Source organism: Polypterus senegalus, chromosome 3 (genome assembly GCF_016835505.1).
Source record: "Polypterus senegalus isolate Bchr_013 chromosome 3, ASM1683550v1, whole genome shotgun sequence".
Lineage (NCBI taxonomy): Eukaryota > Metazoa > Chordata > Cladistia > Polypteriformes > Polypteridae > Polypterus > Polypterus senegalus.
In genome coordinates, this window is record NC_053156.1 from 166,943,919 (window position 1) to 166,962,079 (window position 18,161).

Here is an 18,161-nt window from a genome sequence, read left to right on the forward strand (position 1 = left end):
GCTTCTGTCAGTTAGAAGCTGGCATAATTCAATGTGAACAGTATTTGTTTTGATGGCAAATTTCCTGGTGTCAGCTGACCTGAGAAAGGTTACACATTGTATATACAGGTTAAAAAGTACCCACAGAAAATGTGTTTATATTATAGTAGTAAATATAGTTTTTATTTTTACAAGAATATGTCAGGGGAATTTAACCATTTGTAATAATGAAGTGAGTTCTGTCAAGTTGAGCAAAAGGCTTGAAATTCTCTCATCTAGAGGCAAGTCAGAAAAAAGAAAACATTCACATGCATTACGACTTAGACAGAAGCATATACCCTACACATTCTTTCTATTTCAAGTATTTGAAAAACTAAAATTAAAAGCCTTTGCTAATGTCCTAAGGACATGAAGGATAACGTCTCCAGGGTCTAAAGTTATGAGAGATCTGGTTAACACCAAATCTCAGCCACAGATTTGTGCAAGGGGGTTGGATTGTTCACTTTTTGTACATTTGCGTGGACGTCCATTTATTTGTGTTAACCAGCCTGTGTAATCTTTTTTTCAAACAGACAAAAAAAAAATGTTATGTAGTTAGATTACAAAGGCATATTCGTACATTTCATTCTTTACACATTATTTTAAAGGTAATGTGCATTCTTCACTAAAATATGAAAATATAGGAATAAACTTCCCCAAAAAACTAAAATTACAGCTGAAATGTTATGTATGTATATGTGGGTGTGTATTATTCAAAATGATTATTTTGTTTGCAAATGACTAAAATATTAAGCAAGCATTTTCTGAAATCAGTTATTAGATAATGCACAGTATGGATATATTTCAACTGCCCTAGTAAGATTTTCATAATGTTTATTTAAATTTGAACTGTGTATACACTGTAGGAAGCTGACTTGGCTTTCAGAAGTATCTCCAAATCTGGAAGTTAAAAAAACAGGGATGGAAAACAAGGATGCTAATGCTATGTGTCTGTCTCATGATATCCTAAATGTACATTAAATAAATGAGATATACTTAAAGATATCTGAAAATGGCACCCTGGTCACTTTGAGGTATCTGAGATGTATTTGGAGATATCTCAAATATATTTTAAGATTATGGCAAACCAAATTAACATGTAGAGATACCTCAAAATGGATTTCAGATATCTCAGTTCAAGATATCCCAAAATAGCTTCCTTTACATTTGTGCATATATGAAAAGCATTTCAAGGTGGAGTGGTGGCTCTGAGGCTAACAATCTGCACTGGTATCCTGAAGGTTGCTGGTTTGAATCCTCTCACTGCCAAAAGAGATCCTACTCTGCTGGGCCCTTGAGCAAGGCCCTTAACCTTCAGTTGCTCCAGGGGTGCTGTACAATGGCTGACCCTGTGCTCTGACCCCAAGGGGTATGCAAAAACTAACAAATTCCTAATACAAGAACTTGTATAAGGCAAAATAAAGAACATAAAAATACATATTCAGATATCTAAAAATAACACATTTCGCATGCCCAGATATTTCAAATTGTCCTTGCATGCAGTTTAAGATGTCTGACATTCATTTCCATATATCTCAAAATGACTACCTGTTAACAATTGGACTTCTTGTCACTTTAATATACCATCCAAAGGATTTGAGTTATCTTGAATTGCACAGGAAATCAATGTAAGGAATATGAAAATGTATGTTTATTGTAAGATATCTGGCAACATATTTGCCTCTAAATAGTCAGTCAGTGTCCAACCTGCTATATTCTAACACAGGGTCACAAGGGTCTGCTGGAGCCAATCCCAGCCAAGGCAGGGCACCAGCCCACCACAGGGCACACACACCAAGCACAATTTAGGATCGCCAATGCACCTAACCTGCATGTTTTTGGACTGTGGGAGGAAACCGGAGCACCTAGAGGAAACCCACACAGACACAGGGAGAACATGCAAGCTCCACACAGGGAGGACCCGGGAGGCGAACCTAGGTCTCCTTGCTGCGAGGCTGCAGCACTACCCACTGCGCCACCGTGCTGCCCCACCTCTAAATAGTCCAACTGTTATTTCAAAGTGCCTTGAAATGTAATCAAAGATGTCTTAAAATATATTTTATATATATTCATATTGACTGTTTCAGATTTATTAAATGCTCTTAGAAATCTAATATCTTCTAATATGTTTCTCCTCCATTTCAGATATTTTAAAACGAATGTCAAAATATTTCAGATGTCATTCATAGCATCCCAAAATAACTTTCAGTCTTTTTTGAGACATCTGAAAAACATTTCACGATATCTCAAAATGACTATTTAGGATATCTCTAATATATTCTGAACTTTTTGAGGTATCTTAAAATAGACAACAAATTCTATTTTGAAAGAGGCAATTTTTTGACAATTGATTTTTGACAAATTTCAACCCTATATTTCATATAATAAAATGTATAGGTGAAGTTGAACCGCGACCCTCACCAGGAAAAGCGGATGGGAAAATGAGATGAGATGAAATTAGAGAGGAGGTCAAATATCTCAAAATTAATCTGGGACATACTGAGGTATATTCGAGATATCTCAAAATTTATTGTAATATATAAAGAAACTTCTTTGAAATGGATTTTAGGGCCTGGAAAACATTTACTGCATTTTAAGCTTTCTAAATTTATTCTGAGATACAGTATCTCAAAGTATCAGGTTTACAGCGTGTTTAGAAAATAATCTTAAACTTTGACAGCAGGTGGCGACAGTTGCACATGTTTTAAAGTAAAACGTTTCTTTCAAGAAAGCATATCAATATAGTTTGACGAAGAATATACTGACTCGGTGAAATGTGTCGAGTTAAGTTTTTGACTGATTAACCCGCATATCCGGGAGAGGGTCTCGGGTGACTTTGCCCGTCCCACCACACAGTGGACACAGCGGTCCGCACACACTGAGATAGTGCCAAGCCTTCTAGTAATGTAACGTTCTTTATTAATGCGTAATCTGCGTACCTTAGTGATGTTTCTCCCAATGAATAGCACTGCCTAAATAAACGGAGGAACTTTTAATTGAAAGATCGAATGCCGCCTCTTTTGTGTGAACAGCTTTCAGAGGCCTTTTTTCCGGTTGATTTTTGGGTTTCACCTTCTTTTGATAAGAAGTAACGGCTGCGCACGAAAATCGGAGTTAGCGGCACAGGCAGCACCCTTCTCAGTATCCACCTGTAGGCGTGAAACAGAAACATAAACATACCATTTGGTATACTGGTATTGTCATAAAAAATCAAATCAAATAATCACTTCAGTGTCTACAATGGCTTATTTCACAGAACTTAACATTAAAACGTTTTTCTTTCCCTAACTTCACTTTCCTTAATTGTCGTTGGCTGGAGGAGATTCGTGGAGACTCTAAACGATCAGACACTCTTATCTCTAGGATTTACGAGGAATTCCGAGGTAGTCTCAAGGTAACCGAGAGACAGAATCCCTCCATCGTGATTTGGGTCTGAATGCCAGCGTACTATTTCTGATTCACTGCGAGTAGGAAGCGTCGCTGCCTCAGCGGGCTGCTCTCGATCCGGGGAGTCCCTACTGTGATGCTGAGCTCGTCATAGCGAAGTCCTCCCGTGTAGCTGAAATCCTTGTTCAAGCACAGATATTATCCTCTTTTCTGCCGCTACTTTTGCTTAATCAGAAAGTTTACACCTTAGCTCTTGTTAGCATTAAGTAGTATAAGACATAAATAGATATAAACGTTAAAAGGACTGTCAGTTCAGCAAGAATTTGTATATTCTGTAGTACAGTCCCACACGCTCTTGTTTATTGTACCTCGACAAAAGTATTAAAGTTAGATTTTCAAAAGAAAGCGTATAACTTGTAAACATGAAAATACACCCGGGTTAATGACCAAGGAGGAGCTGCTAGGCACTGAAAGTCACATTAACCATCTGAGCTTTGCCATCTGCACAATGCGTCACCCATGAAACTGCCAGACTGATGGGCGCTATACAAAATGTAACGAACTCAGGTGAATAAATCCACCCGAATATTGCACAGTTCATGCATACGTTTTATTTCTTGAAATGACAAAAACGTAGGTTGCCAAAAAAAATGATTTATAAACACAGCAATATTTCTATTAGAAGCGTTTTGATGGCCAGCAGTTATTTCTCATTATTCAGGTTCTAAACCTTTGATACAATCACACAATACCTCATGTTAGAAGTCGTATTAACTGACTTATGTGCGGTTGGTTTTGGAAGACTAAACTGGACTTCAGAGATACGGAGCTTGAAGAACAGAATGCCAAATAATTCGATCGTCAAGCTTACTTCACCCCGCTATCGTATTATACAAGTCAAAAATGAGTGAGTGTGATAGATAGATAGATAGAACGTTATTCGTTTTAACTGCCTTCATTCATTAATATTCTCCTTGGATTGTCATCATCATCTGAAAATTAGTAATTTGTCCTTGCATGTGGATTTTTTGATTACTTTTTAATGTATATGCAAAATTGTCCGCAGAATACAGAAACGCACTTAAATCATGCAGTTATTTTTGAAGACGCAGGGTTGCGCGATTGAATCATTAGCTCGCCAGGGGGCTGATTCGATTAAACCTTTCGGTTAGTACTGAGCAAATTTCCTGCATTTTTCGAATGCCAGGTTTTTGCTGAAAAGCTTTGACTCACTCTGCAAGTGCACGAGACAAGAAAAAAAAAGTTTAGGCGGCTTTCGTTCTAATTCTCACTGCGAACTTGTAGTCCGCTTGGGGCGCTCTTGCTCGTAGACTTGCAATGCTTCGGCGGCTCAAGTCGGATCGGTGATATTTACACAATCTTTAAAAGCAGAGGGGGTGTTCCCAAAGTCTCTGAACCTCTCAAACTTGCTCATTCTCGGTCAGAGACCACTGAAAATGGATCTTGGCAGAGCCGTTGCTCTTCTCCTATGGTTTTCTTTTCACTTTGGACATGTTATCGAGGCTGTGGTGTTTGGATCAAAGCGGCACCCTCTGAGTGCAGATGATAACGGGCTAAACCTGCGCGTGGGGGTACGCAGACAGAGGCAGTCGGCGCTGCGGAACGGTACTGTGGTGCCCCACGAGTATATGATGTCGCTATACAAGACCTTATCAGAGATCCAAAAAAAGGGTTTCAACGCCAGCTTCGTTCGTACCAGGAGGCATGCCAACACAGTCACAAGCTTTGTGGACCAAAGCAAAGGTGGGTAAACGGTATGAAGCTTCTGAGCAAGTGGACAACCGTGCGCAACAGATGTTATAGCTACTAATAAAAACGAAGCAGCGCTGTACATTAGCGCGTGGCTCATACTCGCATTAGCTGTGATTGAAGTGTTCAAATTTTTAGTGAGCTAGAACCACTGGTTTTTGTTGCTAAAACGAGAGAGAGAACCCCTCTGGACAAAATCAGAATTAAATTAGTTTTCATCTAGCGATATTTCTGATCAGATTATTTACATCTCATTTCTATCCACGAAGGCTGCTCCTAACAGCTGCCATATATTAAAACTCGGTGTTATAAATTGGAAATGACAGATTAAGTAAAATCCCATTTAACGGAGATTACGTAATAGACAGTTATAGTTTTTCATTAAAATAGGGGACTCTCTAGGCAGGGATGTAGCGCATACAGGGACCTCGTTACTACCGACATATATTTTATAGACTTCTTAAAAAGAACAATATTTTGTTGCATGCTATTTTCGTCATGTTAGCTTTATAAATATGATGTGCACATGTTTATTTTTTAAAAATAAATTACGGATCGCAAACAGAGGACAAATTTAACACCGCTGCATTGTACGAGAAGGAGGTACGTGGAAGAATTGATTAGAATCATAGACGCATTAGAGATGAAAGGGTGAATTATTTGTAAGAATTAGTTTAGAACTGAAACATATAGTTTACGTCTAATTAAGTAACGCTGACGTATATATGTCTATCTATCTATATACAGTATGTATGTATGTGTATATATATATATATATATATATATATATATATATATATATATATAATATTCACAATATTCACACACACTAAATATATTAAGTATAGAATCTACTGATGGGATAATACTGAATAAGTATAGGTCGGAACATAGGTGACTGTATTAACAAATCATTTTAATCCCCACATATTTATTTATATTTTTCTATACTATTTGCATGTACTATATGTACTACTGCTTATTTTAGCAGTCAACTTAATTTTTACATTAAAACAATTGATTTAACATATTCATCATTTATGCCGTGGCAGTATTTTCTGTTCTATTAATTCTTAGTAACCCGACCATAAGAATTTCTTCACTTAGCATTTATATTTAACTTGTAAAATTAAATATAAAAGGCGGATTTTGCCTTTGTCTTTGCGATATTTGATTGTTATTTCACACTTGTCGATAGTTTTGAGCGTTGTTAGTAAATAAAATTAAAAACTATTTTCGTCAAAGATTATTGAATATGATGAGTAAGTCGATTATTTACTATTAGTACTAGTAGTAATAGTTATTTACCAGCATATATTGCAAAGAATATGAAAGCTGACAATTCGATACATACTTATTTTGTTTCAATTTTTCATTAAACGTGATAGATAGATAGTAAACGCATTTTATTTTGCCTAACGAGCTGGATATGTTTTATTTTTTCCGGGATTGGCCTGGGCTCCCATGACCCTGAATTGGAATAAGCAAGATCATAAAAATGGTCGGCTATTAGAAATCCTCTGAATTCACATTTTATATTTTCAGTTTATGACTTGATAGTTAAAAAAGAGAGAAGTAGGAATTGAACTTGTACTTTAGAAAAGTTTTATAGTTGCGTATGCGAAAACAATTTCATTAAAAAATAAACAAATCGATACATACATACAGTACATAAATCAAACCCGTGCGCGTTCAAAAACGCCGCTCACTTAGCTGGGCTCCCGGATTTCCTTGGTTCTGCTCACGTTGCGATGTTCAGACTGACTCATCTGCGCTGCGAATACGATGAGTCACCTCACCTGTGAGTGTGCAGAGCTGCCGACCCACGTTGCTTTAGAATGTTCCAGGAGCTCCAGAGTCTATAATCTCAAAAAATCTAACTTACAGTACATCTATTAAATTTTCCAACAAAACAGTCTGGTAATAACTGGAAATGTACAACAGGATGCTGTGCAGTGGCCACAAAAGTGAGCAGGTATATTCAGCATGAAGTCCTAGGGAATGGCTTCTGATATGTAGTTGTTTATCAGACTGTCACAAATTTCATCGAAACGAAATCCTGTAAGATGTTTTATGATTTGGCGTTTTCCGGATACCTATTCAGAAGACTTTTTTGTCTGCTCTACACCAATGTCCATTGCCGCCATCCAGCTATGTTGCTCTATCATATTTATTGCGTATTAAAAGTTTAAAGTATATCAAGCTATAATATGCATAGACAGAATGACAGAAAGATAGATTTTCTCAAACCCACTCAGTTAAGATTAGTAACCCATCTCAGCACGTATAACATTTTAAATAAGAGCTAACTGTAAAATTAAATATTAAACATTCTTTAACAAAATGCAGTTATACTGTAATATACTGGCAGCTTTTGCCTTTTCTTGAATCATTTACAAATGTAAAAAAGGACAATTCTGCATTGATAACATTTTCAATACAGTATTGAATGTGTATTACTGGATGTCAGTAATAAGACAAACACTTCAATAGAGAAACTAAAGCTTCAAACATGTAACCCTGTATGAAGAAATAACTGAGTAAATTAAATGTGCATAAAATATAATTTACAATGATACATTCTTGCTAACACAGTCATTGTTTTGGGAGCTTTAATGTCCCAGAGTTTTGCACATACAGGGATACACTTTATATACTGTACTGTAAATATAAAGTGGCAAAAAATGTAAATATATATTGAAAGTTTAAAAGAGAAGTGGATACATAAACATTTAAAATATTTTAATAGAAAAAAATTGTAAATTTAAATTTATAGCAGTTGTGATACTTGAAAACACTTTGAAGAAGCAGCAGCAGGAGAAAGAAGGATTAAATACCACAGTTTAAAATTAGAACTAATTATCCCTGCGAAGGGCTTGTTTCTCTGAGTATAAAAGGGCTCTGTAAATCAATTTTAATCATTCTAAATAAGAAGGGTTCACAGTTATTTTTGGCTTCTATAAATGTGCCTGTAAAAAATTAAAAACTAAACTAAACCATGAATTGTGGAAGTCATATTGAATTAATTAGAGCTTCAGCTTCTTTACTAAGATCTTCCCTCTGTTGTGTTTTGTAATAAACTGCTAAGTTTATGCTAACACAGTGAAAAAATAAGTACTACCTTTAACAATATGGTTTCGTTTTAATTTGCATTAAAGATATGCTAGCTGTGCAGATTTTGTACTTTGGATTGTCTTTCTATAATTGAATGTCCTGAAGTTGGATTGGGAATTGTTAGACATAATAATCTAAATACATTCCAGCAAAAGTATAAAAGAAAAGCCACAAATGTATAGTAGACTTCACATCAGTTAACTTAATTAAGTGCCATTTGGAGTAAACCAGATTTTGATGTGACATCAGCCGAGCACAAGTTTGCACTGTAGAACATTTCCAGCACTGTACGCTACATTTGTGTTGAATATGTGTTATGGAATTAAAGCTCCTAGGGACTGTAATTCACTTTAGCATGATTTTAAGTAAAAACAAAAGAGTACTTCAGTGCACAAGATAAATCATGTTGTTCCATCCAGTGTTGTTTATGGTAACTGAGCGCATTTTTATTTGCACAGATAACCTCTCAGCCGATCCAGCTCAGCGGTACTTGTTTGATTTGTCAGCTTTATCTAAGACAGACGAGTTTGTGGGAGCAGAGCTTCGCATTTTAAGGAAACCTCCCCCCAACCTGCCTTTAGCCCTTTCTCAAGGTGGAAATCTGTACCGACTGATTTTGTATTCATGCACAGAGGGAAAGGCCAGACGGTACCTCTTGGATTCAAGGACCGTGGATCTGCTGGACATGGAGTCAGCCAAGTGGGAAGTTTTTGACATCTGGGAGGTTATGAAAGGCCAGAAAGGGAGTTACAGGACAAACAACCTCTTGTGCTTTGATTTGGTGGTTGTTGCCGAGGCTTCAAAGCGGGTGTCTCGGCCTCAGGATGTAGGTTTTGCTCGTCATGCTCAGCATCCTCAAGAAAAGGCTCTTTTGGTGGTTTTTACTCACTCGAAGAAAAAAGAGAATCTTTTTAAGGAAATAAGAGACAAACTAAAATCTATGGGGGGCTTGGCTTTCTTGGATCCTCCAGACTCTGGTCAGGGATTTTCCCAAACAAGGCACCGGCGCAGGAGGAGGACAGCAATTTCTGCCAGGTCAGGAGGTGGTGGTGGAGGGAGAGGCCATGGGAAAAGGTCAAAAACGCGATGCAGTAGGAAGCCCCTCCACGTTAACTTCAAGGAGTTAGGCTGGGACGACTGGATTATAGCACCATTGGATTACGAGGCATACCACTGCGAGGGAATTTGTGATTTCCCATTAAGATCTCACCTAGAGCCCACAAACCATGCAATAATTCAGACTCTAATGAATTCCATGGATCCTGAGTCAACTCCACCCAGTTGCTGTGTTCCCTCCAAACTTAGCCCCATTAGCATTTTATACATTGACTCGGGAAATAATGTGGTTTACAAGCAATATGAGGATATGGTGGTAGAATCCTGTGGCTGCAGGTAGCAGCTGGCCACACCAGTGCCATATTGAAACACAAGGAACATTTATTGTTAATATTTTTTTTTAAAGGAACACTTCAAAATGTCTGATGCTGTGTTTGTTTGTATATATGTGATTATTTTATAAGTGGGTTTCTTTAGTTTATATGTATGGTTACATGGTGCCAGAGTCTTGGATGAACTTTCTATTTTAAAGTTAAACCAAAGCCAAACTGTTTCTTTTGGTTTATTACTTGACATCTAGCCATTTCTACAGTTTCTGCAGTACTGCTAATTGAACAGGCTTCAGGTCATGTATACTTAATCCATGAAAATTCTGTTCCCAGAGAGAAACACTCACACTTTTGGTAATGGGAAAAAGAGAACCTAATTAATATCGTGAACTAATTTGTTCACCCTTCACCAGTCATACAGACACAGGCCATATCAGCACAACAGAAAGCAATTAGTAAGAGAAAGCCGTCCTCTAAACCTTGTTTTGGTTTAATAACAAGATAGAGATCACTGACCGGACTACAAGTGACCCTTTTGTTTTAGGGCCAGCTAGTCACCTTCAATTATAAAGCATATCCAGAAATGATTTGTTCAAAAATCTGAAGATGTGCATTGACTGTTCATCAGAGACAAGCAAAATATTTACCAAACTCAAAAAGAAAGCTGCGTGAACATCTGCCCAGCAAGAGCACCTCAAGTCCCATTGTATTGCTTCACTTTCATCAGTGTGTTGCAACATTAGAGCCATCAATCTAAAATTCCCAGTTAGATAAGTAGGCACATCCAACTGCTTGTCAAGAATATTGCTGATTTGTTTTCTCTTAGACCCTCTTACTATTCACTTTTGAGGCCTAACATTTTCAATTTTTAGTTATTTATTATGAATGTGAATAACAGCACAACATTACCCTTGTACTTAGGTCAGATATGATAATATTACAGTTTTTTGTGCAATTCAGTTCTGCAATATATTACAATTTATTAATTGCTTTCTGTCTGATTGAAGTTAAGCTTGAAATAATATCCCCTTAAGGTAAAATGTGACAGTTTTTAACTCCACTCATTTGGTAAATAGATTTCAAGTGTCTCAGTAGTCTCCACTGAGACATAACTTTTATATTGGTACATCATTCAAAATTAACACTAAACAGGTCATTGCGGAAAAAGCTCTTATGTCTGTAATAGCATTTTCATCCAAAAATTGAGATTAGGATTTCTCACATTAAAATATTATTTCAATATATGCAAATGTGCTTTTCAGCTTCTTGGGGGTACACAATTGTATGTTGCCAGGGCACACATGTTGACCATTAACATGCTATTTTCATGACATTATTAAATTTGAATACATATCAACATTTTATGTACACTTTGCAGTTTTCAAATATTGCTAAAAGTTCCATGTTGATTAACCCTGGCATGAAAATAAAATTAGCCTTATTTTCTTTTGCCCCTGACATTTTGCCACAACTCCAGTCAGAGTTATACAAATGCGGAAATGAACTTTGGCAAGTGAAGAGACAGGAGTAAGCAAAGCATTGTGCTAAGATGTTTCAGTTGAAGCTTCTTGCTCCCCTGCTACCACTTTAAATATATCAGTTTGTGTACATGGAGGACTCTAAACCGAGTGTAAATCAGCCTTCAAGTCCTCCCATCAGCTGGAGTTGAACAGAATTGTGTCAAAGCACTTGATTTTTAATATGGCAATGCTTGCACATTACATGTTTCCTATTACGTTCTTCCTTTATTGTAGCTTTGTGAAAACCGAAATCACTTAAAATGTTGACTGAGCATTTAATAAAACAATTTAAAAAAAAACATCTGTGGTGCGCCATTGGTGGGAATGTGCAACAATTCATTTTGCCATATAAGTACCAATTAAATATATTGCTTCTACATTCCAACAGATGGCACACTGGAAATTTGAGAGAGAGTGAATAGATAGATAGATAGATAGATGGCACAGAGAGGGAGCAAAAATATCACTCTGGAAAAATATTGCAGTACTCTACTGTATGATTCTTCCCCAACCTCTAATATTTGCTCCAAATAACAGTGTTTCTGACAGACATATTAGGCAGTTTTGAGGACATGGAAACTCTGCACAGATCAGTTCAAAATTTGAATCTGAGGCAGCATCACTATCAACTGATCTATCTGGCCACCTATTAGATCTATAATAAGGATAAAAATAACATTACAGGGAAGCATATGGTGAAACTGCTGCACAGTGCAGATGTATACAGAGGCAACAGTTTGTGGTCCAGTAACATCTGCTGAGTGCAGTCCCCACCTTAGTGCCATCATGAATATGTGAATAGTTATGTGTATAATTATTTTTCCATGCCTGTGTACCCCTAACCACTGAGACTGAAGGCAAGATAGGACAAGGGGATGGGTCTCTGCTAGGAAGGCATACAGCCAAAATGTGGGGATGGTTCCCTTGTTATTAGCTAGGTTAGGTTAGGTTATTTTAGGGCAGTGTCCTGCTACATACATTTATGTGTTTCTGGTACAGTTTAAGTTGGAATAAGAGGTACAATAGAGGAAGGATGACACTTTGCAATGGTTGGGGCACTTTTCTTCACCAAGTGTAATCACATTACAGTTTACTCCTAATCTGAAAAGGTGGCACATCGTAAATATTTTTAGTAATAAAATGCATTGCATATGAAAGTCCAATAGGATGACACATCACAAATATTAACACTGCTTTTACGAAACCCATAGCAAATGGCGTATAACTGAGATGGGTAGCATAGCTAGTGAGCAATAAATCTACCTTGATATGGATTATACTTCCGCAATAATTATAAAAACTAACCTTAAGGCTGAAAAATAATTTTTGAATGAAAGATCTTCTTTAGTATCCTGGCAGTTACGTATACTTTATTAAATTTATTTTGAAATAATGATGTAAGTTTACTTTTATTACCTTATAATTAATTAGTGCATGTAGTGTGGGTTTTCATTTTATTTTCATGCTCCACATTCATAAACACCACTTCTGCATTTTACATTTCTGAATTACATGTTTTGTGAAAGCATATAACTCAGGAGAAGGCAAAGTCCATTGAATGTTTGCATCTGCAGGCCCACAGCAGTGGTTTAACAGACCCAATAGTGTCTGGCTGCATACCTCCAATGGCAGACCCCCACAGGTGTCTGTCACTGGAGGTCTGTAACCAGATACTTGTGAAGTAGTCAGACATGGGACAACAGGAACAGGTCAAAATCGTTTATGTGAGACAGGTTAAACTGAAATGGATGCAACACAATGGCTAACCCTGTGCTCTGACCCCAAAAAGGGAGTCATGCAATAAGACAATTTCTTGGGGATTGACAAAGTATATCAAAAAAAAAAATTAATAGTCAAAATACTAAAAGATATGATTCTCAGGGCAGTGAGGTAGCACCATTGAACCCTATGCCAACAAGCTGCTCCAAATTCATAAATATATCACTAAAGCAATAGTGTAATAATTAGTGATCCTGTCTTACAAATCCAGCGTTCTGTGTAGAGTATGCATGTTCTCCCTGTGTCTTCCTGGATCAGTAATGGACGTTGTCAAAGGCTAGTTTCAGTCTTGCATTAAACACTGCTGGGATAGGATTGGGTACCTATAACTCTTACTGCTATAACTAAAACAGAAAAAATGTTAAAACTCTTAGGGATTATTAATCAAATTGAAGAGAGGAGGAGTAAACACAAGGAAAACTAGTGCCTTTCACCCATTAATTAACTTAAAAAGTAATGTACCCACACTTTCCAGCTATAAACAAAAACACCTGACAATTGTCATTCATCTCCTGTTTTCTTTCCATATCTATCTCTATTGCACTCAGTCTTTGCTCCAGATTTATTCCAGATTCATTCAGGCAGCCTTTAAACTCCACCATGACATCACGTCTGAAATCACCATCCAGATTAAGTACAGCATCAACAATGACAGTACCAATATGTCAAAGTGCCCCCTAGTGCTCCATGGAGCAACTGCACTCCTGAGCCAACTCCTTTAGTAGTTGTGTTGCATTGTGTACTGAGTACAGTGAAATTCTTGCTTAAATGTCCAAACTTCCAACACGTTGGCTATTTTCCAAAATCATCATTAAAAATAATATATTAAGTTCTCTTCTGTATGTTTCTGATGGCTTTAAGTAATTTTTGGGTTACATTTCTCAACTGCCACTTATCGGTCTAAAGAAATCTGATTGGCACTCTGATGCACTCAAAGCAATCGCAGTCATGGCAGCATCCATATTACACTCAATTTAAAACAACAGCCAGACAACCCGCCACATAAGATATAAATACAGATAAAGAATATCTCCTTTCACCTATCTATTTCAATATGACCTTTAATGTATAATCTCAGACAGACAGATCTTACTTTGGAATCAACTTATGTATTGCAGGAACTTTGTGAGGTCGTTTACAGTCACTGCTAGCATTTGCGTTATGTTGAGTCTGAACATCACTGAAATAAAAAAGGGGCACACAAGGAGACCTCATTCCCCTACCAGACAAACACATTTGAGTTACCAGATTGCCTATTTCTTTGATGTAAAATACAGGGATTTTAGAGTGTTGGTTGGAAGAGAACTTTCATTCTTTTTTTTTTTGTTAGAGAGTCATTATAAAGGTCAGCCTTTGAAAAAGCCCCATTGAGGTTTTGCGTTCAGCAGCATATTAGCAGATTGAAATACTCACGTGATTCATCCTTAAAAAAATAATGGCTGCCTAGGGAAACTCATGATAAATAAATGTGTCAGTACATGTTTAACTATACATGCACTTAAAGCACTCTGGATTCAGCACAAAGACTCTTTCTTAACAGGACTCTTAGGGTACAATTGCAAATGACGAAAAATTCAATATGATTTATGATATCAGTCCTTTGGGTATCCTTGAACTAGTGCACCATTTTATTTCCTATATTTGGGGAAAAATGAAAAGGCATGGGGCAGTTGTGTGTGTTTTGTCTTTTTATTTTAATTCTCAGAATAAAGTTAAGCCGAACTTCAGGTTATTAAATATGTTAACCATTCAAAAGTAACGATAGGAAAAATAACTTTCCAAGAGATATACTTTTTTTAAATTCGCAATAGGGTGTTTCATTTGTTGTTTAGAAATGATTGTGTTGCTATGAAGAAAGTCACTTTATTTGAGTTAAATACAATGTATTTACAATGCACAACTCTTAAAAAAATTTATAAATTATGAGTCTTATTGAGCAAAGTTAAGCATCATAAAAATTATAACAAGAATAAGAATAACACGATATTGCATACTTTATGAATGATTACCTGCACATAAAAAAGTATCAGACTAACCTGAATGTAGAATGTCTGATCAGATCGACCAAATTAGTAATTTGTATTCTTGTTATTCTTTTATAGAAAAATGAAGCCTGCAGAATCATTGCACGAATAATGTAATTCAAAAGTGAAAGGCAAAGTTGGGCCACAGAAGACATTTGTTTAGCAAATGACCTGCCAAGGTTATCGGTGACTCTTCCATTTTTGCACCCTGCTATCAAATGAAACTGAATAAATTCAAGACAGGAAAATCAAGCCTTTCCTGTTTAGGAAGATGCTATACCACAAATGTATAGAGGTACCTTCGCTTTGGCAATTTTAATAAATAAAAGGGGCACAATACAATATGGCCATTTAGACAGGTAGGGTTATCTTTCAGAACTTTGCTCCCGTTTTTTTACCTCTTCTCTTTGTTTCCCATGCCAAGGTTGTCAAAATATTAATAATTCAGTTTGCTAGAGCAAGCATCTGGGGATCAACACTTATTTTCACGCCTTAAAAATATGTTGCCTACTTTTCTTCGTTAACATACAGTACAATTTAGCACACAATCTGAGCACTTACTCGTGCAGTGACTTATGCTTTAAAATCAGACAAGTATTTTATGTTATTATGGCTGTGTGTGGCTGCATCAACAAATCAAAACCAAGATCACGATGCTGGTATCTTTCAGTAGGCTGTGACACGCCATTTAAGAAACATGTTGATATTAGTTGCCATGAAACATAGCAAAGGCATCTATACCTTTATCTCAGTTCTGGTTGGTTGTGTTGTAGTTGTATTCATTCATTTTAGCTGATACTGTTAATTAATCCCATGAATGTTGCACTTTTTAAAATTCATTTTATTGTTACAACTGTCAGGTGGAGATCCTTCTTTCACTTTACTTGTGAAAATCAAACCAGTTATCTGGATTACAGCCTGGTGCCCAAATGCCAACCTGCATAGCCATACTAACATAATACACAAGCGTAAGCTTTGGTAACATTCATAACCCTAACTTCATCTCATAATTTATGGCCTGAAATAGTCTTATGTCTGATCTTGGAAAAATAAAAATGAAACGGCTCGCAGCTTTTCTCTCTCTCTGGATTTCTCCTGTATGTGTGTATTTATTTATTTATTTATTAGTAGGTTACAAACGAGGATCAGAATGTAACATTCAAAACGTTTTAACTTCACATTGTAACGCTTATGACTAATGTGTCACAGAGCCCTTTAGTGTATAAAAAGGGGCGTGCTGAGCTGAACTAAGCAACCAAGAAATGTAATTTTTGAAGTCGTTATGCAGTATAGTGTGACTTGCATCTGTTATGAGGTGTTTTATTTTTTAATCCCTGCAATTTGTAAAGGAAAATGAGATTAAAACTCTGTTTAATGAAACATTTGTGTTTCTGTCCATGTGTCTTCCCATAGATTCAAAAAGTAATATAACATCAAGGTCAATTTGGAATTGGTTTCTGAAACTAAATGATGCTTGATGGCAATGTGTGAAGGTAATAACATTAAAGAAGGAATTTGCTTCATGTGGTAATAAAAGTTGGTACAACAGGTTCAAACAAATTCAATCCAATGCAGATTTTCTTGGGAAAAATTTCTCTTGACATATTTGAACTGTGATGAAGGTGAGCACTGGAGTTCCTTATGCACAGAAGAGTCAGTGGGTGGCAGTGCAGAACTTTTTTATGATAGCTGCTGCATGTCATTATATTCATTATTGTCATCTTACAGTCACTGGACTGTATTGGAAAAAGAATAAATTCTGTGGGAAATATTTTAACTATCTGTAATTAACATTCTGAAAGGCTTGATATGATGCAATATGAAAGTCAGAAATCCGATTTTCATGTTCTGATACTGATATGCCTATCTTATTAGAGCCAGGCATCATTTTTTTGGCTACTATAAAGCAGATTATTTGCAGTATAAACCCAAAATAGAAGACAAAACTCTAAATTAAACGGAGGGCAGCTTGTTTAGCACAGGGTAGAGCTGCTGTCTCATTGGAGTTCAGGGTTTCCTTCATTGTACTCCTATCTAATCTTACTATCCAAAAACTTGAAGCTTCATTAACTGAAGACTCATAATTGGTTTGCGTGTTTATATATGTATCTGTATTTGTTGCAGGGATGGATAGATGGATCATTATAATAAAATAAGTTTTTCAAAATTAGTTCATTTAGCAATTATTAAACTATGCAACCACCTACGTGACCATGTGACTTCATATTAGATTCTAGCAAGAAAACTGACATGTAGGCAGTGAACAGTCCAGTATCTGCTTGATTTTATTACTCTTCATAACCACTTTAGTAAAGGCAAAAATGCAACACTACATTACAGAAGCTGTTGAGCATGGGCATGGTAATGTAAGGTTTTTGTGCTTTCGCTTATAGACGAGTATTTTCAATAAAATAAAATAGCTGTTCTTGACAATGATCTTATTAAAAGTTGGATTTTTAAGCATAAATATTTAATCTGCTCCTTAAGTAGGTTCAGAAGATCAATAAATAGATGGATTGCAGTTTTTCTAATTGTACCTGCCCTCTTATTTTTTAGCCTAATTGTAATACACATTTAGCATACATCATACCTACACATGTAAATTCTACCAGAAGCCTTCTACAGGTAAATATGATCTGTAAAATCTAATGAGCAGAAGTTATTGTTCTTCTCAACGATTTAGGCTGGCTATGTGTTTGGTCCACAAATTAAATTTTGAACATAAAACGGGGCTGTAACCTATATATATATATATATATACTGTATATATATATATATGTATATATATATATATATATATATATATATATATATATATATAGATATAGATATAGATATATGAATAACTCATTATGGTGGATACTTTAGAGTGAACCATATCTAAGGTACACTTGTGTCAGAAGTAGGCCTACACTATGCCATTGGCACAAGATTAAAAGTAGTAGAGTTTACCATATTTAAAGATTGAGCCTGTAGTGCTGCAATACTAATGGTAACCCCACCGATCATAACAGCTCTAGCAGCCTGGTGGATACAAATTCTCCTTCAGCTCAACTGGCTAAATCTGACTAACTTTAAAACCTAAATACAGTGGGATGCAAAAGTTCAGGCAACCTTGTTAATAGTCATTATTTTACTGTATAAATCGTTGGTTGTTAAGATAA

At 36.2% G+C, this 18,161-nt stretch overlaps 1 protein-coding gene across 1 annotated transcript; it reads left to right on the forward strand.

Moving 5' to 3' along the window:
- The first annotated feature begins 2,164 nt into the window (after nucleotides 1-2,164).
- LOC120525684 (growth/differentiation factor 6-A-like) lies at nucleotides 2,165-16,377 on the forward strand. The gene is made up of 2 exons (XM_039748196.1): nucleotides 2,165-5,169; nucleotides 8,748-16,377. Exons 1-2 carry the CDS (start codon nucleotides 4,863-4,865, stop codon nucleotides 9,683-9,685), a joined length of 1,245 nt encoding a protein of 414 aa, XP_039604130.1. The 5' UTR covers nucleotides 2,165-4,862; the 3' UTR covers nucleotides 9,686-16,377.
- The last annotated feature ends 1,784 nt before the right edge of the window (nucleotides 16,378-18,161 follow it).